Source organism: Oryx dammah, unplaced genomic scaffold (genome assembly GCF_014754425.2).
Source record: "Oryx dammah isolate SB20612 unplaced genomic scaffold, SCBI_Odam_1.1 HiC_scaffold_9, whole genome shotgun sequence".
NCBI classification, from domain to species: Eukaryota; Metazoa; Chordata; class Mammalia; order Artiodactyla; family Bovidae; genus Oryx; species Oryx dammah.
The window spans coordinates 59,611,284-59,638,898 of NW_024070193.1; the positions used below are offsets into that span (position 1 = coordinate 59,611,284).

At 38.9% G+C, this 27,615-nt stretch overlaps 1 protein-coding gene across 1 annotated transcript in view; it reads left to right on the forward strand.

The window, feature by feature from the left end:
- The window catches only part of LANCL2 (LanC like 2), a 98,823-nt gene that overhangs the window by 41,350 nt on the left and 29,858 nt on the right, over positions 1 to 27,615 (forward strand). Inside the window, exons 3-6 of the mRNA XM_040246360.1 lie at positions 18,552 to 18,759; positions 19,609 to 19,756; positions 21,361 to 21,507; positions 24,439 to 24,621. Of these exons, the coding sequence (XP_040102294.1) occupies positions 18,552 to 18,759; positions 19,609 to 19,756; positions 21,361 to 21,507; positions 24,439 to 24,621 (686 nt within the window). The remainder of the gene's footprint in view (positions 1 to 18,551; positions 18,760 to 19,608; positions 19,757 to 21,360; positions 21,508 to 24,438; positions 24,622 to 27,615) is intronic.

A 27,615-nucleotide genomic window follows, 5' to 3' on the forward strand; every position in this document is an offset into this window, starting at 1 on the left:
CCAAAGAAACTCACACACTTATCTTGAGAAAAGAGCAAGAAAAAAGAGATGAAAAGAAAAAGAGAAAAACAAGAGTCGAAAACAAAGAGAGTAATCAAGCCATTAAACAAATCTATATGTGAAAATCAGTGCACAGTGGAGAAGGCAATGGCAACCCACTCCAGTATTCTTGTCTGGAGAATCCCAGGGACAGAGGAGCCTGGTGGGCTCCATCTATGGGGTTGTACAGGGTCAGACATGACTGAAGCGACTTAGCAGCAGCAGCAGCAGACTAGCACAAATAGAAAGTAAAAAACATGGAAAAAATGTAATATAACTAAAGAGTATTGTAAAAACAGGAAAAAATAGAATGAATTCATTTAAAAACAAGATGTTTGAACAAAGGCAAAAGTAGTTCATAAAAAAAATAACAATTAAAGGTTTAATAAAGAAAGACCATCATTAGAACAATATGAAAAAGAAAAATATATAGAGTGATAGCTAGAAGAATGTTGTACTAATTCCTTATTTTCCTCTTCATACAGTGTGCTGTGGTTGATCTACATACTCAGAAAGTCTTCCAACATTTCTGGAAAGGTCTTTGGACCTGTTGTGGGCAGTGTAATGTCAGCTCAAACACAGATTTTGCCTTACTCAGTAGTTGCTTTGCTTGTTCCCAGCGTCCACAGTTGCCCCTAGAGCCTACAATTTTGGGCTGATTGTGGGGATTTAATCTGCTGCACCTGTAGCTGTAAGAGCTGTTCTCCCTTCTCTCTGTTGCTCACACAGCCCCTGGTTCTCTGATCTGGTTTAGCCCCTGCCTCTGCTTGTAGGCCTCCCTCGTGTCTGTTTTCCACCTAGACATGAGGGAACAAAAATAGCAGCTTACTAGGGCTCCCTTGTTCAGCTGGACTGGGGAAAGGGAGGGGTACGGCAGACACATTTGGGGTGTGTGGGGAGTGCCCACTGAGGCTGAGATCTGCAGGAAGTCGCCACACTCTAAGGAAGGTCGTGCCCTTCCCCAGGGGAATTGGCCTCAGGTTGTGGGCCATGCCAAGCTGCTCAGGCCTCCAGGAAAGTGTGGGCAGTGACCTGTGCCCTCTCACAGGTTGGTGGCAGTTGCAGCCCCTGGGGTCGAGACCATAGTGGCTTCCTGTCCACCGCTTCTGGCCCCCACACTGGCCTGGCAGCAGTCACGTATCCCACGTTTCCCCCTCTGGTATCGCAAACTGCAGTTGCGTCTATTTCTGCATCTGGCTCTCCTGCCAGATTTTCTGTTTCTGGAGTCCCTGACCGCCGCTGTCTCCTTTTCCCTCTGGCACTTGTGAAGATGGGGTCCTGCATTCCATGAGCGTGGGGAGTTGGAGCTTTCCTGCAGCAATGATCTCTTGCTTCTCTAGCAGGCCCAGGCTTTTCCCTGAACTCCCTTAGCTGTATCATACTAACCTCATCAGAGTATCTTCATGGTAGTCAACCCCAATCCCCTCTCTGGAGTCCGACCCCCAAAGCCTGAGCCTTGATACCCAGCCTCCACTCACTGTGGCATGCATTCAGGCCACTTCTCGACTGGGAAGGGCTGTTTGGCAAGATCTCTGTGGTGAAGTATCTCGGTTTTGCCTTCTGAGCACCTGTTGTTGGATTCCCCTCTGAGAGTCCAAGGGTTCCCCTGAGCCCTCCCATGAGGGGTTTCCGAGCGTGTGGGAACTGTTCCTCCTTCGTGACTCCCTCCACGGGGTGCTGGTCCCCACCTCAAAATCCTTTGTCTCTTTCTTTATCTTTATCCTTTGCTGTACCTCATTCTTTTCTTATCTCAAAGATAAGATTGACATATCTTTTTGGATGTCTGTCTTCTGCTAATGTTCAGAAGTTGTTCTGTAGAAGTTGTGCCCCATGCAGATGAATTTTTGATGTGTTTGTTGGAGGAAAGGTGATCTCCCCATCTTATTCGTCTGCCATTTGAAGGTCTCCTGGACATTAATATTCTTAAACACTTGCCTACCTGTCCTGAGCCCCAACTGCTTCCATTCTGGGCCACATGTTCCTTCCAGGCCTGTAGTTTTATTTCTAAAGAAATTCTTTCTGCTTGAAGTTTAAATGTCATATGAAGTTAGTATGTCATTTTTGTAACATTAATTACCTGACCTAATATATGTCTGATTTTTTTTAAATGTATGAGAACAGACCTGCTCTAAGGCCTGTTTTTCTTCGTTTGCTTCTATGTCTTTGTTCTTTGCGACAAGCCAAATTTGTGTGACTTTTCTGGCCTTATAGTTATCAATGATTTAACCTTCTATTTGTACTCATTTAAATCATTTGTACACATAAAGATTTTTATTTTGATAATTATAATTAAGCAAGCAACCAGTAGTAACACTTCACATCAAAAATTTTAATTTCAAAATCAGTTTGCCTTAACTAATCTTTATATTCTTTTTATTATTTACCATGGTGTCATACATTATAATAGCTATCTAGGGAATAGAAATGAGACAGACTTTGGTGGTTTTTTTTTTAAAATTATTTATTTTAATTGGAGGCTAGTTACAATATTGTAGTGGTTTTGCTATACATTCACATGAATCAGCCATGGGTGTACATGTGTCCCCCATCCTGAACCCCCCCTCCCACCTCCCTCCCCATCCCATCCCTCAGGGTCATCCCAGTGCACCGGCCCTGAGCACCCTGTCTCATGCATCGAACCTGGACTGGCGATCTGTTTCACATATGATAATATATATGTTTCAGTGCTATTCTCTCAAATCATCCCACCCTTGCCTTCTCCCACAGAGTCCAAAAGACTGTTCTTTACATCTGTGTCTGTTTTGCTGGACAGACCTTGTTTTGAGGGATTAGAAACACAGTTTGATTATTGTTAATGCTAATTCACATGTAAATGTATAGTCTTTTCTTGCTAAATTTTTATAGTTTAATCAGTAAACAGCATGGACACAAGTGTAATGTTGGGGTCGCCAGGAACTGGTACTTGTTTTTCAAGTGACACCCAAATATGATGGCCATGATCTCTTTATTTGTGTTTACATGTGTACTCTATGTTATGCTTTATTTATTATTTGCCTATTGTGACTACAATATTACATAGTAACAATAGAATTGAATTTTTCAAACTTTTATACCTAGACAGACATGGAGCTAGTTCTCTTACAGAGCCAAAGAAATTTATCCTAAATATAAAGTTAAATAATTTTGGCTAACTTGAAGTAAAATACAAAGAATACAGTTATTTTGAAAGGAAAAATCAGTTAGTACAGGTTTCCCCCTATGAAGTCTTTTACTTAAAGCATTTCTTCTTGTTGAAAAGAGGTTTTAACTCCATTATTGTTAGGCCCCAAATTGGCTATGTATCAGAATTATCTGGAGAGCTTTATAATAAACAGAGACTCCATTCCAGGACAGTTATATCAGGAACTCAGAGGGTATGATTCTAAGAATCATTGTTTTTTAAAAATCCCCAATTGTTGTCATTTTGGGGGATCACTGAGAATTATCATGGAAGTATTTGGCTTGAATGATTTCAAATAATATTTAGGGCTTTGGGGTTCATGTAGCAGTATGGAATCCACTTAGACCCACACCTCCCTGACTTTGTCTCCTAAAACTGTACAATATAAGAAGAATAATTGAACCATTCAAAATTTATCTCTTTAGCAAAATATGAGATAGAGAGTATACACAAATAATACAGGGTTAAAAACAAATACCATCCAGAATGACTATGGAAAGAGCATTGGTAGAGCAGGGGAAGAAAGACAAAGGATCCAGGGCTGGCAAAATCTGTGCTGTCACTCCCCACAAGTGATCCTTCCCAGCAGGAGGGAGACACAGCCTGAGGGGAAACTTGGAGGGCACATCTGAGTGAAAAGTGGGCAGGTAATGCTGGACAAAGCGGAGAAGAAAGGTATCTGGTTATATGGGGAACACAGGTTTTATAGACTTTCTAACAAAGCACTATTCTGAAAAAAAGGATTAACTTAGAAAGCAGAAGCCGCATTCCTGGTGACACTGCTAATGTGTAGGAAGGAGGGAAACATCAATGGTAGGTGCCTTCTGAAACAAAAAAGATGAGAGTCAAAGGAAAGCTGGCCACCCAAAGTCATCATTTATTAAGTAAACTGTTCCTTACCTAAAAAGAAGATGGCTTTCTGATGGAAGCCACTCTCACCATCTTCCTCTTCTAGAGACTCTTCCTATTAATATTTGATCCAGAAAAACCCATCTGTTTCAAATTTAAGGAAAAGATCAATTATTTACATAATATTAGAAAAAATTAAAAAATCAGAGTTTGTCAGCAAAAGAAAACATAGCAAGAAAATTCTACTACAAGATGGAGAAAAAGTGCAGCACTTTTCAGCGTTAATTTTGTAACTTAATTATGCAATATATTCACAATGCAGAAATAATGGAACTCTGAGGAGAGATGGTAAAGCAGTAAGATGATGTAAAATAAGAATTGATAGAACTCAAGAAAGAAATTCAAGGAAAAGACAAAATCACGCCAGAAATGAGGACTAACTTGCAAGGAGTTGAAGAAAGAAATGAAAATATAGGAATACATAGAAGGAAAAATAAAACAAGAAAAAATTAAATCGAAGGAAAACTTTCAGTTTCTGCCTGACATGTAAGGAGTTACTAATAAAAGTCACCACTCTGTCCTAAAAAGTTAAAAACTGAACAAACTGAAAAATCAACAACTTTTCTATTTGTCATATAACCCCAATTTTCTGGATCCATCAGAAAATTGGGGTTACATGACAAATAGCTACACCTAAAATAGGAGCAATATTTAGGGAGATTCAGAAAATCACAGTTTACTAGAGCAGAGACCTACAAAGGGAAATCACCACAGGAACCTAAACTGCAATTGATTAATGCTATAAACTCACTGTAGGCAAATATGAGAAAGAAAAAACTCCAGGAGGACCCAGTCATAGGGAGGCTTCCACACTTTTGTGACATTAACTTCAGCAGTTATCCCAGGTCCTCACTGTGGTTATTGGAGAAAAATCCCTGCATGCTTCTCGTGGGGTTGAGGGGCAAAGGAACCATTTTAAAATATTTCAGAGCATTCTGTTCTTAACAAGGCCAGCCTTCAGGGGAAATTATTTTACCAGAGCCTAACCTACTGGATCAGAAGCTACCCGAGGAAAGTGTAGTAGCCGACTCCAGCTCCCTCGGCATCCCGTTCAGCCTAAGGGGAGGAAGACACTGAGGAGTATGATGGAGCTCGTGGCCCAGGGGCACATGTTCACCGAAACACTGCGACCTGCTCATAGGACCATACAAGGCTCCCACCCCTGCACTCCTGAGCACTCCGTTACTGTAAGACTACTTGCTGCAGTTTCTCTTTCCCAGTGCTTTGTCTTCCTTTCAACAGAAAAATTGCTAGACATACTGAAAGGCAAAAACAAGCCAGTTTGAGGTGACTAAACAAACGTCAGAACCAGAACGAGATATGGAAGGAATGTTGGAATTATTGGACCAGGAATTTTAAATACTATGATGATACGCTAAGGGTTTTAATGAAAGGTAGACAACTTGAAGGAACCCATGGATAATGTAAGCAGAGAGATGTAAATTCTAAGAATTGAACACAAATGCTAGAAATCAAAAACATGGTAACAGATGAAGAATTCTCTACTAGACACAGCTAAGGAGAGAATCCTTAGCTTAAAGACACAGCAGGAGAAACTTACAAAACTGAAAAAAAAGAAAACAGAATATTCAAGAAATGGGAAACAATGACAAAAGGTTTAACATTTGTGAAATGGGACTACCAGAAAGAAAAGAAACACAGAAAGGATCAGAAGCAATATTTGAAGCCATAATGACTAAGAATTTTTCCAAATTAATATGCACTAAACCACGGGTCTAGGAAGCTCAGAGAATACCAGACAGGATAAACACCAAAAACAAAGAACAAAAACCTGCATCTAGACATTTAATATCCAAACTTCACAAAACCAAAGGTAGAAAAGTCTTGAAAGAGATACATGCGTCCCAGTGTTCATCATAGCACTCTTTATAGTAGCCAGGACACAGAATCAACCTAAATGTCCACTACGGAGGAGTAGGTAAAAACACGTGGGGCATATCTGGGCTTCCTTGGTAGCTCAGACAGTAAAAGAATCTGCCTGCAATGTGGGAGACCCAGGTTTGGTCCCTGGGTCAGGAAAATCACTGGAGAAGGGAATGACTGCCCACTCCAGTATTCTTGCCTGGAGAATGCTATGGACAGGGGAGCCTCGAGGCAGTATACAGTGTAATTTACTCAACCATGAAAAAGAATGAAATAATGCCATTGCAGGAACATATGGACCTAGAGATTGTCATACTGAGTGAAGTAAGTCAGACAGAAAAAGACAAGTATTGTATATCTCTTATATGTGGAATCTTAAAAATGGATACAAGTGAACTTGTTTATGAAATAGAGAGTCACAGATGCAGAAAACAAACTTACAGTTACTAGTGGGGAAAGCAGGGAGGGAAAGATGATTTGGGAGAGTAGGATTGACACATACACACTAGTATATGTGAAATAGATGACTAATAACCACCTACTGTATAGCACGGGGCTTCCCAGGTGGCTCAGTGGTAGAGCAGCCCTCTGCCAGTGAAGGAGATGCGGGTTCAATCCCTGGGTCAGGAAGATCCCCTGAAAAAGAAAATGGCAATCCACTCCACCATTCCTGCCTGGGAAATCCCATGGACAGGGGAGCCTGACAGGCCACAGTCCATGGGGTCACAAAGAACTGGACACAACTGAGCAACTGAGCACACATATAGTCCAGGAAACCCTATTCAATACTCTGTAAAGACCTAAATGGGAAAAGAATTGAAAAATGACTGGATATATGTATATGTATAACAGATTCACTTTGCTTTACACCTGAAACAAACACAACACTGTAAATCAACTAGACTTCAATAATATTTATTTTTTAAACTCTTGGAAGAACATAAAGGAAAAAACTGCCCTGTTATAGAGAAGCAAGGATCAGAATTACACCAGACTTCTTTTCAGCAACAATGTAAGCAAGGTAAGAGTGGAGTGAAATATTTCAAGTGTTGAGAGTTAAAAAATAATCCTAGAATTTTGTACCCTTTCAAATTATCCTTAAAAGTGAAGGAGGTATAAAAACTTTATCAAAAGTCAAGGAAATTTGTTGCCATTTGACTCTGTTTTCAAGAAATGGTAAACCAAGTCTTTGTGAGAAGGAAAATGGTATTAGTTAACTACTTGTTGCTATGCTTAGTCACTCAGGTTTGTCTGACTCTTTGAGACCCCGTGGACTTCTTTGTCCAGTGGGATTCTCCAGGCAAGAATACTGGAGTGGGTTGCCATGCCCTCCTTTGGGAGATCTTCCCAAGTCAGGGATTGAACCCAGGTCTCCCTCATTGCACACGGATTCTTTACCATCTGAGTCACCAGGAGTTACTTGGATCTGCATTTAAAATAAGGAAGAGCTTTAGTGTATGAATAAGTGAAGGTGAAATTAAAACTTTTATTTTTCTTATTCTCAAATGATCTCGCAGATCAAATTATTAGATTGGTGCAAAGGTAATTGCTGTTGGAGCAAAAGTAATTGCTAGTTGGTGCAAAAGTAATTGAGGTTCAAAAGTAATTGTGGTTGACTTTAGGATCAGTGAACCGCAATTATTTTTGAACCAAGCACTTTTGAACCCCACTTCTTTGCACCAACTGCAGTTACTTTTGCAGTTATATATATTCAAATAACAGCAATGAATATATTTGTTACATAAGCATATATGTATGTTTATATATATGCACATATATATATATGATTATGTATATGTTGTTGTGTCCAACTCTTTGTGACCCAGTGGACTGCAGCACACCAACCTCCTCTGTCCTCCACTGTCTCCTGGAGTTTGCTCAGATTCATGTCCACTGAGTCAGTGGTACTATCTAACCATCTCGTTCTCTGCTGCTCCCTTCTCCTTTTGCCTTCAACCTTTCTCAGCATCAGAGTCATTTCCAATGATTCATTTATGTCAGGTGGCCAAAGTATTGGAGCTTCAGCATCAGTCCTTCCTATGAATATTGAGAATTGATTTGCTTTAGGATTGACAGGTTTGATTTCCTTGCAGTCCAGGGGACTCTCTTGAGTCTTCTCTAGCACCACAATTTGAAAGCACTGATTATTGATTCTTCAGTGCTCAACATTCTTTATGGTCCAACTCTCATGTCTTTACATAACTGCTGGAAAAACCATAGCTTTAACTATATGGACCTTTGTCAGCAAAGTGATGCCTCTGCTTTTTAATATGTTGCCTAGGTTTGTCATAGCTTTCCTTCAAAGGAGCAAGTACCTTTTAATTTCATGACTGCAGTCACCATTCACACTGGTGATTCTGGAGCCCAAGAAAATAAAATCTGTCACTGCTTCCACTTTCCCCCCTTCTATTTGCCATGAAGTGTTGGGACCAGATGCCATGAGTTTAGTTTTTTTAATATTGAGTTTCAAGCCAGCGTTTTCACTCTCTCACCCTTATCAAGAAGCTCTTCAGTTCCTCTATACTTTATGCCATTGGAGTGGGATCGTCTGCATATCTGAGGTTGTTGATATTTCTCCCAGCAGTCTTGGTTCTAGCTTATGATTCTTCCAGTCCGGCATTTCACATGATGTACTCTGCATATAAGTTAAGTAAGCAAGGTGACAGTATACAGCCTTGTTGTCCTCCTTTCCCAGTTTTGAACCATTTTCCCATGTTCAGTTCTAACTGTTGCTTACTAGCCTGCAAGAAGTGAGACAGGGGACAGGTAAGGAGGTCCCATCTCTAAGAATTTTCCAGTTTTTTGTGATCCATACAGAGTCTTTAGTTTAGTTAATGAAGCAGAGGTAGATGTTTTTCTAGAATTCCCTTGCCCTCTCCATGAGCCAGTGAATCCTGGCAATTTGATCTGTGGTTCCCCTGCCTTTTCTAAACCCATCTTGAACATCTGGAAGTTCTCGATTCATATATTGCTGAAGCCTAACTTGAAGAATTTTGAGCATGACCCTACTACCATGTATATGTTATGTATAAGTAAAATGAACAATAGTAAGATACAACAGAAAGGAAGATGAATTTAGGAACATTTTGTTATCATAAGATACTTGCTCTACCCATGAAGTGTTATAGTGATATTTGAAAGTGGAGTGGGATTAAATTGAAAAAAAGAAAACCACATCGTAAAATACAGAGAAAGCGTTTGGCAAAATCCAGTGCCTATTTGTGACTTAAACATCTCAGTGAACTAGGAATAGAGGGGAACATCCTCAACTTGGTTAAGAACATCACAAAAAAACTGTGTCATATTTAATGGTAAAATATTTAAAACTTACCTGCTAAGATCAGCAACATGGTGAAAATGTTGCTCACCACTGCTTTCAGCATCATACTTGAAGTTCTAGGATGTAATAAGACAAAAAAAGGAAATAAAAGGTATGCAAATTTGGAAGGAAGACATAAAACTGCCTTTGCAGATGTTATAGCCATTCTATGTAGAAAATCAGAATCAACAACAAAAAAATTTTCTGGAACTAATAAACAATTAGAGAAAAGTTGTGGGATATGAAGTATGTTTACAAATTGTTTTTTTTTTAATATACCAGCAATGAATAAGTGAAATTTAAAGAACATAATACCATTTACATTAGCATCCCCCAAAATACTGAGGTACAAATCTATCAAAATATATACAAAAATCTGTGAGAGGTAAACTACAAAGCTCTTTATTAAAGATACTAAAAGGAGAACTAAAGTGAGATATTTCATTTTCTTTGATAGGAAAACTCAATATTGTCAAGATGTCATTTCTTCCCAGTTTGAGCTATAGATTCAATGCAGTCCCAATCAAAATTCCAACAAGTTATTTTGTGAATATCAACAAACTGATTCTAAAGTTTATACAGAGAGGAAAGAAACTCAGAATATTCTACTCAGTATTGAAGGAAAAGAACAGATGGAGAACTAACACTATCTAACTTTAAGTTTTACAAGACTTTTAAGACTATAAGACTCATAAGCTGCAATAATCAACCAGTGTAGTACTGGTGAAAGAACAGAAGAGAGCCCAGACCTAGAGCCACAGAAATATAGTTACCCGTATTTAACAGAGGATCAAGGCAGTGCAGTGTAGCAAAGATGGTCATTTCAACAAATGGTTTCTAGAGCACCTGGGCATCCACATGCAACAGAATGAATCTAGATACCTTTCAAAAGAATTAGCAAAAAAAAAAAAAAAATTAGCAAAATAGATTATGGACTTGAACATAAAATATAAGACTCCTCAAGATAACACAGGAGAAAACCTAGATGGCCTTTGGTGTGGAACTGACTTTTTACATACAACACTGAAGATGTGATCTGTGAAAGAAGTACAGCCAAAACCCTGGGAATATTGTAGGTTCAGTTCTAGACTACCGCAGTAAAGCAAGTTTCACAATAAAATGAGTCATATAAATTTTTGTTTCTCAGTGCATATAGAAGTTATGTGTAGTCTGTTAAGTTTGTAACAGTATCATGTCCAAAAAAAAAAAAACCCACAGCAATATACATACCTTAATTTTAAAATATTGGTGAAAAAAATGCTAACATAAGCATTCAGTGAGTCTTTATCCTTTTGTTGGTAGAGAGTTTGAAATATTGTGAGAATTGCCAAAATGTGATACTAAGAAACAACATGAGCAAATCCTATTGGAAAAATAACTCTTTTTTTTTTTTTTTTTGGAAGCTTTTAAATTTATTTATTTATTTTTAATTTTTACTTTACAATTCTGTATTGGTTTTGGCATAGATTGACATGAATCCACCACAGGTTTTACTCAATTCAGGGTGCCAGAAAGCTTTAATTTGGGAAAAAAAAAAAAGAGAGAGAGAGATCCCTGTAAATGATAAGGCTTTTTCAAAAACTACCCTGTGAAAAGCAATGAGAAGATAAGCGACTGACTGGGAAGAAATCCTATGGCTGATTCATGTAGAGGTTTGACAGAAAACAACAAAATTCTGTAAGGCAATTATCCTTCAACTAAAAAAATAAATAAATTTTTTAAAATTGCAAAGGACATACCTGATACAAGATTTTTACCAAGCATAAACAAAAAAGCTCTTAAAACCCAATAATAAGGAAATGAACAACCCTCTTATAGAATAGACAGAATGCATGAGCAGACACCTCACCCAAAAAGATGCACAGATGGCAAGTAAGCCATATGAAAACATATGAAAAGATGTTCAACATCTCATGTCATTAGGGAATTGCCAAATTTGAAAACACTGACAGTACCAAATGCTGGTGACAGTGTGGAACAACCAGAACTCTGATTTACTGCTAATGGAAATGCAAAATAGTTAGCCATACTAGAAGATGGTTTGGCAATTTTTTACAAAACTAAACATGATTCTTACTATATGTTCCAGTAATTGTGCTCTTTATTACCCAAATGAAGTGAAAACTTAGGCTCACCAAAAAGCTGCACATGAGTGTTTATAGCAAACTATATTCATAGTTGCCACAAGTTTGAAGTAGCCAAGATGTCTTTCAGTGAGTAAGTCGGTAAATAAATGGTGCATCTAAACAGTGAAGTATTACTCAGCATTAAAAGGAGGTATGCCAAAAAGAGACATGGAAGAAACTTAAAACTTTCTAGTCTTTCTAGAAGACGCTTTGAAAAGGCTACCTACTATATGATTTCAATTATGTGGTATTCTGGAAAATATGTAACTATGAAGACAGTAGAAGTGGTTACTGGTTTCAGTGAATTTAGAGGTGGAGGACAGATGAACAGACAGAGCTCAGAGGGTATTTAGGACAGTGAAACTGCTCTGGCTTGTCTACAGTGGTGGATACGTCTTGTTATTCACTTGTCCCAACCCATAGAATATATAACACCAAGAGCGTATGGCAGTATGAACTGTGGGCTTTTGGTGAAAATGGTGCATCAGTATCAATTCATCAGTTGTCACATGTGCTACTGTGGTGTGGGATGTCAGTCGTTGAGGAGGAGGTGTATGAGAGAAGCATCAACAGGGAGGAAGTCACCTTGGTGTTAAACCTCTAAGTGGCCACATTCAGAAGTTCACCAGCACCCTACAAGATTTTCAAGGAGGTAAAAATGAAGATGAGATTTTAAATCCAGCTAGGTTACCACCCTCCTAACGTATAAAGTATAACAAAAGATATAAGAAGAACCTAGAAAATATTTTTATTCAGAGCATTGCAGAGGACTCTGCTAGTGTAGTAGCTTACAAACAATGGCTCATGGGCCAAATCTGGGATACAGCCTGTTTTTTCACAGGCCTGTTACCAAAAAGGGCTTTTATTTATATTCCTAAGAATTTTGAAAGAAAAGAATACCCAACAGAGACTGAATGTGGTCCTCAAGGGCTAACCTAGAGTTTATTATCTAGGTTTTTTATGGGGAAAAAAATTTGCTGACTCCTGTATTAGAACACTAGCTAAGATACGATTCAAGGAAACAGGGACATAAGCATAGAGCAATTGATGAGGAACAGAGTTCTGCAGATAGGAGAACCAGGCATAGAAACGTCAATAAAATTGGGAAACCTTAAAGCAGGAAATTTTAGGAATAGCATGACTACTTTTCACTACGTAAATTTATTTCACAATATAACTGAAATGGACAATTCTCTGAATACATAATCTACCAAACCTGACGCTGGAAGAGATACAATGTGTAAATAGATATAATTCCAGATAAAAATTTGAGAATGTCATCAACTACCTGGCCAAAAATTTCACTGGGAAATTTTACCAAACTTTAGTTAAAGAACAGGAAATCTCAAGGAGAATGACAAAAATGCTGTAACATGAGTTCTGTACTGTTTCCCTCTTCCACCCAAAGAATACTGATTTTGATAATTGCACACAAATGAGAGTACCTTTCTGGGAGCCAAGAGTCCAATGGAGGAGTTATACGATATCACTGAAGCAAAGAAAAAAATATAGAACTGAGATTGGACACATTGAAAAGGGTAAGAGGAAAATTCCCACATCACCTGTCACCTCATCCTCAACAGCTCAGTGCCAAGAGAGAGACGCTTGGCCTGTGATTTCTCCCGCAGAGGAAAGTGAAAACATGTGAGTGAGTGCCCAGCTTCCACAACTCTGTGTGAAACTACTGAGGACACCCACTTCTTTCTCACCCCTTTCAGAATACAGAGGTGATCTGCATAACTGAGGGGCAAGGAGAGGTTGAGAGCATAGCAGCCAGGGCTCAAAATTCAACACAGTTCCACTAACCACTTTGCAGACTCCATCAGGAAGCCTACCCCTGAGTCACTGGGGACACCACCTGTGGAAATTGGCCCATAACCATAACCTTGGGCCTCCAACATGCTGCATTCCACACTCACACACTGACCCACCTTATTTGTGCCCCTGAGGGCAGTGTGTGCAACCTTTGTGGACATTCAGCATGGGCAGAAAGCTGGGGATTGGGAGAAAGCATATACACTTGAGCAGCCCTCAACTACCCTAGGAAAAGCAAACAGGAGACTCAACACTCAGCCTGACTTTATGGAATCAGGAGAGGCATACAGTCTTAAGAATTCTCCCCTAGCAGGGAACAAAAAGCGTGGAGGAGGCATATCCATAGAGACGTTCGGAGAAAGCCTGAGAATCCCTCGTAAGGCTGACCGAAGGCATTTCATTCCTGAAGGCTGTCAATAAAGACTGAAGGAGGTGACTGCATCTTCACATGCTGAAACAGCAACACACGACTTTAAGAAACAGGAAAAATCAAGGAAACAATACCACTTATACTTCAGAATTTTATAATAAAATAACTGTCCAGTAACCACCCCTAAAGAAATGGAGATTGATGGTTTCTCTGATAAAGAATTCAAATCAGTATTTTTGAAGAAGCTCATGAACTACAAGAAAATGGAGAAAGACATTTTAATGAAATCAGGGAAACAATACAAAACAATGCATAAACAAAACAGTTCAGGAAAACAATACATAATAGAACCAAAAAGGAAGCCTAGAGCTGAAGACTACAAACAAATGATATAAAGCAGCAGAAAGCAGCAGCAGCAGAATGAATCAACAAGAAATAAATAACCTATGAACTTTGAAGCAGGTCCTTTATAATTAACCAATCAGAGGAGAAAAAAGGGAAAAGAATGAATAAAAGTAAAGAAAGCCTACATGAATTAAGGGATGTCATCAAGAAAACAACTAATGCATTATAGGAGTCACAGAAGGAAAAAGGGCACAGGGGAAAGCAAAAGCTTATTTAAAGAAATAATGGCTGATAATTTTCAAAATCTGGGAAGAGAGATGGAAATTAAGAGTTCAAGATGTCTGTACTTTCCCAAAGAGATTCAACTCAGGACTTTACTGAGACACATTATAATAAAACTCTATAAAATAAAAGACAGAATTTCTGAAGCAGGAAACAAAAAACTATTTACATACAAATTCAGTTCAGTCGCTCAGTCGTGTCTGACTCTTTGCAACACCATGAACCTGACCATGCTAGGCCTCTCTGTCCATCACCAACTCCCGGAGTCCACCCAAACCCATGTCCATTGTGTCAGTGATGCCATCCAACCATCTCATCCTCTGTCGTCCCCTTCTCCTCCTGCCCCCAATCCCTCCCAGCATTAGGGTCTTTTCCAATGAGTCAGGTCTTCACATCAGTTGGTCAAAGTATTAAAGTTTCAGCTTCACATCGGTCCCTCCAATAAACACCCAGGACTGATCCCTGTTAGGATGGACTGGTTGGATCTCCCTGCAGACCAAGGGACTCGCAAGAGTCTCCTCCAGCACCGCAGTTCAAAAGCATCAATTCTTCAGCGCTCAGCTTTCTTCACAGTCCAACTCTCACATCCATACATGACCACAGGAAATACCATAGCCTTGACTAGAGGGACCTTTGTTGGCAAAGTAATGTCTCTCCTTTTTAATACGCTGTCTAGGTTGGTTATAACTTCCCTTCTAAGGAGTAAGCGTCTTAATTTCATGGCTGCAGTCACCATCTGCAGTGATTTTGGAGCCCCCCCAAATAAAGTCTGATACTATTTCCACTGTTTCCCCATCTATTTCCCATGAAGTAATGGGACCGGATGCCATGATCTTCGTTTTCTGCATGTTGAGCTTTAAGCCAACTTTTTCACTCTCCACTTTCACTTTCATCAAGAGGCTTTTTAGTTCCTCTTCACTTTCTGCCATCAGGGTGGTGTCATCTGCATATCTGAGGTTATTGATATTTCTCCCAGCAATCTTGATTCCAGCTTGTGCTTCTTCCAGTCCAGCGTTTCTCATGATGTACTCTGCATAGAAGTTAAATAAGCAGGGTGACAATATACAGCCTTGATGTACTCCTTTTCCTATTTGTAACCAGTCTGTTGTTCCATGTCCAGTTCTAACTGTTGCTTCCTGACCTGCATATAGGTGTCTCAAGAGGCAGGTTAGGTGGTCTGGTATTCCCATCTCTCTCAGAATTTTCCACAGTTTATTGTGATCCACACAGTCAAAGGCTTTGACATAGTTGATAGAGCAGAAATAGATGTTTTTCTGGAACTGTCTTGCTTTTTCAGTGATCCAGCAGATATTGGCAATTTGATCTCTGGTTCTTCTGCCTTTTCTAAAACCAGCTTGAACATCTGGAAGTTCATAGTTCACATATTGGTGAAGCCTGGCTTGGAGAATTTTGAGCATTACTTTACTAGCATGTGAGAGGAGTGCAATTGAGCGGTAGTTTGAGCGTTCTTTGGCATTGCCTTTCTTTGGAATTGGAATGAAAACTGACCTTTTCCAGTCCTGTGGCCACTGCTGAGTTTTCCAAATTTGCTGGCATATTGAGTGCCGCACTTTCACAGCATCATCTTTCAGGATTTGAAATAGCTCAACTGGAATTCCATCATCTCCACTAGCTTTGTTCGTAGTGATGCTTCCTAAGGCTCACTTGACTTCACAGTCCAGGATGTCTGGCTCTAGGTGAGAGATCACACCGTTGTATTATCTGAGTCATGAAAATCTTTTTTTGTACAGTTCTTCTCTGTATTCTTGCCACCTCTTCTTAATACCTTCTGCTTCTGTTAGGTCCATACCATTTCTGTCCTTTACTGAGCCCATCTTTGAATGAAATGTTCCCTTGGTATAATTTTCTTGATGAAATCTCCAGTCTTTCCTATTCTGTTGTTTTCCTTTATTTCTTTGCAATGATCACTGAGGAAGGCTTTCTGTCTCTCCTTGCTATTTTTTGGAACTCTGCATTCAAATGCTATATCTTTCCTTTTCTCCTTTGCTTTTCACTTCTCTTCTTTTTCAGCTGTTTCTAAGTCCTCCTCAGACAGCCATTTTGCCTTTTTGCATTTCTTTTTCTTGGGGATGATCTTGATCCCTGTCTCCTGTACAGTGTCACGAACCTCCATTCATAGTCATCAGGCACACTCTATCAAATCTAGTCCCTTAAATCTATTTCTCACTTCCACTCTATAATCATAAGGGATTTGATTTAGGTCATACCTAAATGGTCTAGTGGTTTTCCCTCCTTTCTTCAATTTCAGTCTGAATTTGGCAGTAAGGAGTTCATGACCTGAGCCACAGTCAGCTCCTGGTCTTGTTTTTGCTGAGTGTATAGAGCTCCTCCATCTTTGGCTGCAAAGAATATAATCAATCTGATTTTGGTGTTGACCATCTGGTGATGTCCATGTGTAGAGTCTTCTCTTGTGTTGTTGGAAGAGGGTGTTTGCTATGACCAGCGTGTTCTCTTGGCAGAACTCTATTAGCCTTTGCCCTGCTTCATTCTGTTCTCCAAGGCCAAATTTGTCTGTTACTCCAGGTATCTCTTGACTTCCTACCTTTGCATTCCAGTCCCCTATAATGAAAAGGACATTTTTTTGTCAATTGTACCTCCATAAAACTGGAGGTTTTTTAAACAGTAAAAGAGTCAGTGTTTTTGTTTTTTAAAGAACAGGGAATATCATTGCTACTCTTACACTGTTTCAGAGAACAGGAAAATAAGGAATACTTTTCATTGTTTTATGAAGCAAGGTTAATACTAATGTCGAAACTGATATAAAGATTTACTAAAAAGAAAAAAAATAAAAACAGTTCAATTTTACTAATTATTAATTTTGATAGTTACAGTGTTAATTTGGCTTCTAAGAAAAGGTTTGTGTTTTAGATTTTCATACTGAAGTATTCAGGGGCAGAATGTCATGATGACTTTTTTTTTTATACTTTGCCTGTCATCATTTACTTTAAAATACTTAAGCTTTGAATATATAGAACCATAGATTTTTAGGTTCATATGTTGCCCAGATCATCATCCTTTTTTTAGGGGTTTCTGAGTCAATAAGGGAGTACTGGTGAACCTTTTATAGTGATTATTATATTTGAAATTTGTTGGTATTGAACTTGTTTTCTATATGTTTATAATTTCAGTTTTGGAATATAAAAAACACACACTTGAAATCATAATTGAATCATACGGAAGGATCTTTTTTAGGGCTTATTAATGTGCTCCGTTTGTATCTGTTTGACACAATGACTTGTAAAAACAATGGATAATGAGAAAAGGACTTCTCAAAAAATATATGTGGGTGTTAATCTCAAAGGGAAGTAGTATACCTTGAACAGCAAAATTAAAGAAGAAAGAAGCTACCTATTTTGAGAAATTTAAAAAGCAAAATGAAAAATAAAAAGTGAAAATAGGATATTAGATAAAGAATAGAATATTAGTGAACCTCAATTCAAACATTAATAGATTTTTTTTTGGCCTTTTGACCAGCATATCATTTTTTAAAAATACTTTTTCCTGAGTAAATTTTATTAAGTATATATTTATACAGATTGGTATATTATTTAGCTGTCACACTGACTTCCTGAGCCCAGGAATAATAGCGTGCTTCCTTAGAAGCCATATAGTTCATCCTCCTTCGATTTTCAGAAAAAGACACCTCTCTGGTTCCCTTGAGTAAACAGATCTGCTCTTTAATCTAACAGAGGAAAGTTGGATAGGTGGTAAGCTATGTCCTGTGAAATCACTACCTTAAAGTGGGTCATGTGGCTCTTCCATAAAGGGTGAGCTGGATAACTGGTTGGTTGGTCACTAAAGAAAATTGAAAAATTGTGAGAAATAGGTATTGGAAAGAAAAGGGTATAAAATTCAGAAAGGCAATCATGTAATTTGGCATAAGATATAGGAGGAGGACATTATATAAGAATTAAGAAGAAAAGGACCCAAGTTATCAAAGGAAAATATGTACAACCTTGAGACAAATGAAAACTGAAGAGGAATGAATGGGAAGTCTTACATTTCCCTTATCTAGGAGTTACTGAATCATTGTGTTAGAGCAATTGGCAACTTTTAAACTTGTCTAAATTTTTTTCTACCCTGGGTTTTTTTCCCCCTCATTTTTAAGAAACAAATCATATGTGATTTTTTTTAATGTTACTCCTTCAGAAGTGTAAACTTTGTATAGGAGTTTCATGTAATTATGAATTAATGTCCTGATGATAACAAGGAGAGGCTCTAATGCTTGTCTTCTTTTGTGGGGGTGGGGGACTATTCCAGGCATAGCCCTTTTGTACCTGCAGTTGTACCGGGTCACATGTGACCAGTCCTATTTGCTCCGATCCTTGGATTACGTAAAGAGAACACTTCGGAATCTGAATGGCCGAAGGGTCACTTTCCTCTGTGGAGATGCTGGGCCCCTGGCCGTTGGAGCTGTTGTATATCATAAACTCAAAAGTGATTGTGAGTCCCAGGAATGCATCACAAAGTGAGTTTTTACTACTGGAAGTGTTTTTTCCAAATTCTCAGTATTGATGTTGAAAGAAACTCAAAAAATGAAAATGACTTTCTGTTTTAATTCACCTGCTCTTGCAAATAGTTCTCTCCAAATAGAAAAAAGTTTGAAAATTAATCTTGAGCCTGATTGGTCTCAATATTGGGATTGTTTGCTCCTTTTCTATCCAAGCATGTGTTTGTCTTAATTTGAGGGAAGAGAGTAAACATGTTTTTTCCTAAGTATTTTTTGGTTGCCTTCAGTGCATGAAAATTGGCTTATATGCCTTAGATTCACTATAGTAACTGAGTTATTCTTTGGTTCAGTTGTTATGAAATATAGAGAATGTAAGCTTTTATTGCATATATTGGTTTCTATTCTCTTTTGAATCAGAGCTCACTGCCATGGTCTAGTGAAGTGTCTGGCATGTGCTGGTCAGTTAATGTTAGTTAAAGATGGGGTGACTCAAGCTAATTCTCAAGCTTTGGCTACATTTTAGTAAGATTTTTATTAAAATTTCTAATCACTTTCTTTTAATTCTGGGTTTCAAAACTGAGTAAATTCTCTTATATGTATATATTCCGATAAACTTTAGATATATTAGTAAATGTAGAACTTTTGAACTGCAAGATGTGTTATTAATTTTGATATCTGAGAGAGAAGCTTTTGTTTGGTGTTGTAGTGGAAGTTTTTGTTGTTTTCCCTCTTTTTTGATATTTTAAAAAATCACTTTTAAATGAAAAATAAAAACAGATAATTCCTAAACTGATAGGGTTACTTGCAGTTTCAGGAAGAGGTATTTTAGGCATTCTCTGGGAAAACAGAATTTTTCTTGTTGGGTAGACTTTTGCAACTCCAGAGAACCATCGTCTGTCGAGATTCAGACCTTCCTGATGAGCTGCTTTATGGACGGGCAGGTTATCTGTACGCCTTACTCTACGTGAACACGGAGATAGGTCCAGGCGCTGTGTGTGAGTCAGCTATCAAAGAGGTATTGTGGGGCCATGGGTTGGGGAGTCCTCTCCTTTCCATCAGGCAGCCTGTCTGCTAGCATAGAGTTATAGTAGTAGCTGGACTCTGCCTCTAGATAAGAGTAATTTCCTAAGGCCTCTCATAAAATTAATAAATAGCTCTTTTATTTTTTCTTCTGGGGATTTTTTTAAAATTTAAGTTTGTATTAAGTCAGCTGTTTTTACTAGAACCAAACAGTAGCTTAAAGAAGAGAGAATGTTTATTTCTCTTTCATGAGGTATCTGAACTGATAGGCAGTATGGTGAATTAAACTGATAGGTGAATATGGCTAGGGACCAGCTTTTCTCTTTGTTCTGCCTTATCCTCGGGCCATGCCCTTATCGGCACGGCACTGAGAGCCCCCAGCCCAGGGGGTGGTGAGGACGTGGAGGAACCAGAAGTTGCCCACCTCACTTGTGCGCACATCCTACCCGTCAGATGACTGTGTCCCCCTGTCTGTATCTCTGAGGCGATATGTCTCACTAAAACTTGGAGCCCTGTTACCAAAAGTATGAGGGGAGAGAGGATATGAGGAAACAGTTAAATACTACTTTGCCACATAGTCATTCTAAAATCCTGCAGCAAACCTCATTGCTATAATCTCTCATAAATAAAGCCAGTTCCTCCAGCATTGGTGGATATACAGTTATCTCTTAGTACCTGCTGGGGATTGATTCCAGGACCCCCTCTGGATACCAAAATGACAGGATGCTGAAGTCTCTTAATAAAGTGATGTAGTCTTTGCATGTAAGCTATGCATATCCTCCTGTGTACTTCTAGATTACTTTTCATACCTAACACCATATGATATGTATTATGTAAAATACTATGTAAACAGTTGTCCCCATGCAGCCAATTCAAGTTTTGCTTCTTGGAACTTTCTGGAATATATTTTCCCCATTATTTTTTTCAGAGGTTGGTTGAATCCATGGGTGTGAAACCCACAGCAGATATGGAGGGCCAACTGTACTTGCCTTTTGGGGGAAAATATTGAGTCTAAGTTGGAGAAGGCAGTGGCACCCCACTCCAGTACTCTAAGAGTCGGACACAACTGAGCGACTTCACTTTGACTTTTCACTTTCACGCACTGGGGAAGGAAATGGCAACCCACTCCAGTGTTCTTGTCTGGAGAATCCCAGGGACGGGGGAGCCTGGTGGGCTGCCATCTCTGGGGTTGCACAGAGTTGGACATGGCTGAAGCGACTTAGCAGCAGCAGCAGCAGCATTGAGTCTAAGTAGTCCAGGATAGTTTTTATAAGAAGTTTTTCTAGGTTCTCGTAAACTGTCCATACAAAGGCCTTTTGATCTCTTGGTTCTACTTCTTAATATCTTTTTCTATTCTGAGATTGTCTTCTGATATCTCCCTGACCATATTTATTGATTAATAAAGATAATGGTGCTTATCTTTCCAGATTAAGTAATCTATGTATTAAAGATTAAAGAGTTTCAGATTAAGTGATCTATGTATGTAATGATTTTCAGATTAAGTAATCTATGTATATAAAGACATGCTGTTATTGTTAATTAAACTAAAACAGATTAGATGTAAGTTTTCTAGACTTACCTGTCTCATCATCTGTGTAGGTAGTCAGTGCTATCATTGAATCGGGCAAAGCTCTGTCCAGGGAAGAGAGGAAGGTAGAGCGCTGTCCCCTGCTGTATCAGTGGCACAGGAAGCAGTATGTTGGAGCAGCCCATGGCATGGCCGGGATCTACTACATGTTAATGCAGGTGAGTGACAGTCTGTAATAGCAGTGCAGTAACCACGTTATAAAGTAATAGATTGAATTGAGAATGGGAACTGAAGTTTCACCACAAACCAAGCAGGCTGAAATGAAATAAGAATCATGGATCCTCAAGCAGGGACCTCCTGAGAGAGAGTACTTCTGTGTGCAGTTTTGTACTGGACAAGGTGTCGATGGCCCACACTTTATTTCTGTCCATTTTCCCCTGCTCTTTTAATTGGGGAAAACCTTCAAGAAGCAGAAAAGGCTTCTAGAATGCAGACTAGGGCAGAGGCTTTTTCATATTCAGATAACCCCAACTTGGTATCAGGTGTGTTGACAATTTTAACCAGTTTATTGTTGTGGTTATGCTCTTGTCTCTGAATCACCCCTGTCTGCTGAATCACGTACTGACTCTTGCATCAGATAGTCTAAGACCTTGCACCAGATACTGCTTCAGCCTGCGTCCGGCCTTACGGCCTGTGAGTCCCTCCTCTCTGGGCAGACCTCAGCACCATCGAAGGTTCACTTCCACACTGCTGCAGTAAAGCAAACGTCACAGTGAAGGGAGTCATACAGGTGTTGGCTTTCCAGTGCATGTAAAAGTTATGTTTACATTGTAGTGTAGTCTGTTTAAAGTGTGCAATACTATTATGTCCTTAAAAAACATGTACATACCTGAATTTTAAAATACTTTATTGCTAAAAAATGCTAAACTGTCATCGGAACCTTCAGTGAGTGGTAATCTTTTTGCAGTAGTTACATCACAGGTCACTGATTGTATATCACTATGTCACATATAATAACAATGAAAAAGTTTGATATTGTGAGAATTACCAAAATGTTTCACAGAGAAACAAAATGAGCAAATCCTGTTGGAAAAAGTGGTGCCAACAGACTCGCTTGATTCAGAGTTGCCACAAACCTTCAGTTTTTTAAAAACACAGGTGCAGCACAATAAAACAAAGAACAATAAAATAAGGTCTGTTTGTGCTTTTTTTTCCCCAATTAAGCCTTTTTTTATTCTACCACACCCATAACAGAGTACTTCATAAACTTATTCAAAATTACAAAGCTAGTGTGTCAAGGAACATGGATTAGAGTTTAGATCTTTTTAATTAAAAGCCTGTATATTCCTTTTTAAACTTTTTACTTACTAATCCCTTTTTTATTTTTATCTTTTTCATCATGCTGGTACTCACTAAAGGAAAATAGAAAATTCCTATTTGCCCAGGACTAGAACTCCTTTCTCTGGTGATTAAGTATATTTGGTTATCATTGTAGAAAGTAAAACACCTATGTATTCCAACTTGTGAATTTTGTCTTAGTTCAGACATGTTCCCAAGCAGCCAGAATTCCATGTCTCATTTTAAAATGGCAGTTTTGTTCTAGACAGTTGGTAGATTGTCTTTTTTTCTCTATTTTCTCAGAAAAATGTTCATAACAGTGGCCTTTGAACCTTTTTTAAAAGTGGTAAAACCTTTAGGGGGAACATAATCATAAGAAAATCACCAATAATTTAGTCTTAGGTGTTTAGTTTAATTTTGCTAGAGATTAGGGGGTTCCTTGAGAGAATCACAAATCATAAAATTTTCAACTCACCTACTTTTCAAGTGACAAACATAGAGACACTGTTTTGTAAAGGATACTAATTGATGTCAGCGTTCTCTTCCTGATCACTAAGCAATGATATGCCAGAGCTGGTCTCGTGAAGCTGGCCGTGCACGCCTCTCCCCAATGGTGCCAGCCTGACCATGCGGGGGCTCCTGTGTGGTTTCATTTGAACAGCTAACAGAACAGCATACAAAAAAGCTTTCAAAATATCACTTGAACTGAACTCCACTTTTACAATGAAGAATAAAGAACAGTTCTTGAACATCATGTCAAAACATCAAGGAAAACAGAAAACTGACACCCAGCTTCTTTGATGAGACTTGGAGACTTCGGTAGCCCCACTAGACAAGTCTGTAGACTGAGAACAGATGAAGGAACAAAGAAACGGTCGGCGACCTGAGAGGAAAGGATGGTTGCACAAGCTGCCTGCGGAAGAGGATGCCAGCAAGAAGCAAGCCAGGAATTTAAGCCCTGCACTCAGGAATTTAAGGTGCCCTCAAAGCCAGTGCCAGACATGTATGCAGGTGGAGAGTGAGTCTGGGCCACAGGAGGGCATCTTTGAAACTCTCTGTGGAGCCCACCTGGGCCTCTGCAGGAATCACCCTGCACAGTGAGGTGACTAGAGATAACAGGAAGTAGACTGAAAGAGTAAACCCAGTTTTTTTAACTCCAGAAAGTCAGGTGTAGATGAGACTGGAAGTGAAGCACAGAACTGAAGGCGGGGCTTCATGACTGTTCCCACGGTCAGCAAGGAGACCTCACTGTGGCCACAGCCAGCCTCTCTCCAGCACCTTCCCTCAGCCCAGCTGTCAGTGCTTCACTGCCTCACATAGGGAATTGAAGTCTCTTGCAGAAACAGCTCAGATAAAAGATTTGTACATAAAGGTATAGGAAAGTCCCCAGCTGTCTGTGATGGTTAAATTTATGTGTTAACTTGACTGGGCTGTGGTACCCAGACATTTAGTCAGACATTATTCTGGGTATTTCTGTGAGGGTGTATAGGTGATGTTTACATTTAAAGAGGTTGACTTCTGATAAAGAAGTCTGTTCTCTGCACTGTGGGTGGGCTTCATCCAGTCAGTTGAAGGCCTCCCCTGAGCAAGAGGAATCCCCAGCAGACAGCCTTCAGCTTCATCTGCAGCCTCAGCAAGCATTGATGCAAAAGTCTGCCCAGGCCTTAAGTAACCAGAGAGGTAAATTAATTCTAGTTTTATATGTTCCTCAGTATTCTAGGTAATTGATGCTTAACTATATTAGCTGCAATATGGGTTAAAAAAGAAAATACTTATGGAAAAATTAATTAAATTTTTTATTTGTTTAAAAGCCAGCAGCAAAAGTGGACCAAGAAACCTTGACAGAAATGGTGAAACCTAGTATTGACTATATGCGCCACAAAAGATTCCGATCTGGGAATTATCCGTCGTCACTAAGCAATGAGACAGACCGACTGGTGCACTGGTGCCATGGGGCCCCCGGTGTCATCCACGTGCTCATGCAGGCATACAAGGTCAGTGCTCAGGCTATGTCCTTAGCATCCGACGTGCACACACACAGTGTTCACCACCGGGTTTTCAGTTTGGTCTTGATAATCATATTTGCTTGCAAACTAAAAACCTTTTAGGGCTAATATTTCTACTAGTAAGCAGAAAATTTTATTTCACTGTTCATCACCACTATAGTTAGAGCTGTAAGTGTGTATGTGTGTCTTAAAAGGGATTATATTTATGTGTAAGAAAACCTAGATGACATACGTATGAATAACCAGTAAGGTAGCATTATAGCCACATTGCTTTTTGTTTGACTTCACATCATTTCATTTCCTTCCCTGAATAAGCCTTTGTTGCAGGATGATGATGATGATGATTTGGGAAATTTTAAATCTGAATTTAAAAGTATTATAAAATTATTTATGAAAGACGGACATGGCGTTCAAATTTTCACACATACAGGGTATTATTGGAAATTTGGCAATGCCTTTACTGATTAACTGTAGTAGACTCTCAATCTGTCAGTGGACAGTGTTAAGAATACTGTTATTTCTCTCCTGGACTTAAAATTACCATGTAAATTGAAATTATCATGTAAAATGGCTTTTGAAATTTTTTCTTTTAATGCATCTTTGTAATGGTTGATGTTTGATTTTCCCTCCTATAGATGCTACTCACATTTCACATACGGCATACTCTTCTTGGTATGAACATGTATTATTTGAAATTATGTAGTATTTTAGATGGTCTTGGAGAAAATGTCAAGATTTTTAATACTATTTCTGTGATGTATTAGGTATTTTGTTAATTGAAAGTGATTTCCTAACAGTTACGTTTGTGGACGTTTGTGGACGTTTGCGGACCTCATGGATGGAAGCTGTTTTGGTGAATAGTTACAATCAGTGAGTTTCTGTGGTAGCTTAGATGGTGAAGAATCTGCCTGCAGTGCAGGAGACCTGGTTTTGATTACTGGGTTGAGAAGATCCTCTGGAGAAAGGAGTGGCTACCCACTCCAGTATTCTTGCCCAGAGAATCTTATGGACAGAGGAGCCTAGTGGACTACAAGTCCCTGGGATTACAAAGAGTCAGACATGACTGAGTAACTAACACTTTCACTTTTCTACGATCAGTTCTTTATGGTAAATTATAGGTTATAGTAACAAAATCTTCCACTTTCTAACCACACATTTAGGCCTTAGGGCATTAGCAGTTTGTGTGGACTGAGCCACTAATAAACAAATACTAACATTAGTTAAATAAAGTTATATTTGAAAAAGTAAACATGTTTCACAAGAAAACCATGTAAGTCATAGCAAAGTAATATCAAAGTTATCCTTTGATTCTGGGCTAAATGTATGAGAAAACCATACCCTCCCTTCCTGTACCCACAGTCCTGCTCTGTAATTTCCACAGCAGAACTGTTGGAAATGCATCTTGACGGTCAGCTCTTGACCTTAACTTTTCATCAGCAAATGTTTTCGTATAAATAATTCTCTAAAAACTCATTTGTTAGTTAATTATTTCTAACATGGAATATCTTTCTTCTGGGTGGTGTTTGTCAGAGTCACCTGGAGAGATTATTTTCAAACTATACTTTCTTTCCTTCTTCCTCAAGATTCTGGTACCTTCCTGATACGAAGTGTCGTTATAGACATATTAGTTTATCCCTTTGTCTTTCAGTTGTTTCGGTTATTTTACTACTATGAATAAGGTGTAGTGAGCACTTGAACACGTCTTTTTGTAGACATGTTTGCATTTCTTTGGGGGCTGATAACTAGGAGTGGAGTTGCTGGATCAGAATGACTTGTTTAGCTTCATAAGACACTGCTAGAAAGAGCTGTACCAGTCTCACATTCAGTCAGCAGGGTAAGAGAATTCCAGTTGCTGCACATCTCTGCCAACTCTTGGTGTTGAAAGTTGTCTTCATTTCTGGTGGGTATTTCATTCTGGTTTTGATTTATGTTTTCCTGATGATTAATAATATCGAGCAATTTTGCTTGTGCTCATGGGTTGTTCATACAGTTGAACCTTTAGCAACATAGGTTTGAGCTTTGTGGGGCCACTTACATTTGAATCTTTTTCAATAAACACAGTACTGTGGTACAACACAGTCCATGATGGGTTGAATGAAGATACAGAATGGCATACAGATCGGCCCCACTGTAAAGTTATACAAGGATTTTCAACCAAGTGGGGACTGGTACCCCCGCCCCCATATTGTTCAAGGGTTAACTGTATATTTTTGTTAAGTGTCTGTTCATATCTTTTCCCCACATTGTTTTATTTACTTTTTTATCTTTTTATTATTGAGTTATAAAAATTCTTCTAGTTGTAAGCCCTTTTGCAGATACGTTTTGGAAATAATTTCTCTCAGTCTGTAGTCAGCCTAATTTAATATTCTGTATGGTATCTTTTAATGAATCAAGTTTTAACTTCTGGTGAAGTCTACCTTATCAGTGTTGTGTTTTCTTTTTTTTAATGGCAATTACTTTCTGAATCTTTTTTTTTTTTAATTAATTAATTTATTTTTTATTTTACTTTACAATTCTGTATTGGTTTTGCCATACATTGACATGAATCCACCACGGGTGTACATGCGTTCCCAAACATGAACCCCCCTCCCACCCCCCTGCCCACAACATCTCTCTGGGTCATCCCCGTGCACCAGCCCCAAGCGTGCCATATCCTGCATCGGACATAGACTGGCGATTCGATCCTTCTGTGATAGTATACATGTTTCAATGCTGTTCTCCCAAATCATCTCTCCCTCTCCCTCTCCCTCTCCCTCTCCCTCTCCCTCTCCCTCTACCTAAGAAATTTTACTCGCTCTCAGGTTATACAGACAGTATTCTCCTACATGCATCATGGATTTAGATTTTAGATTTAGAATTGTCTCAAATTAAGTTTTATATACTGTGTGAAGGACTGAGGCTCATTTTCTCACTGTACGGATGTTTGATTGTTCCCATATTGTTTGTTGCAAAGACTTATTTCCCCAATTGATTTCATACCTA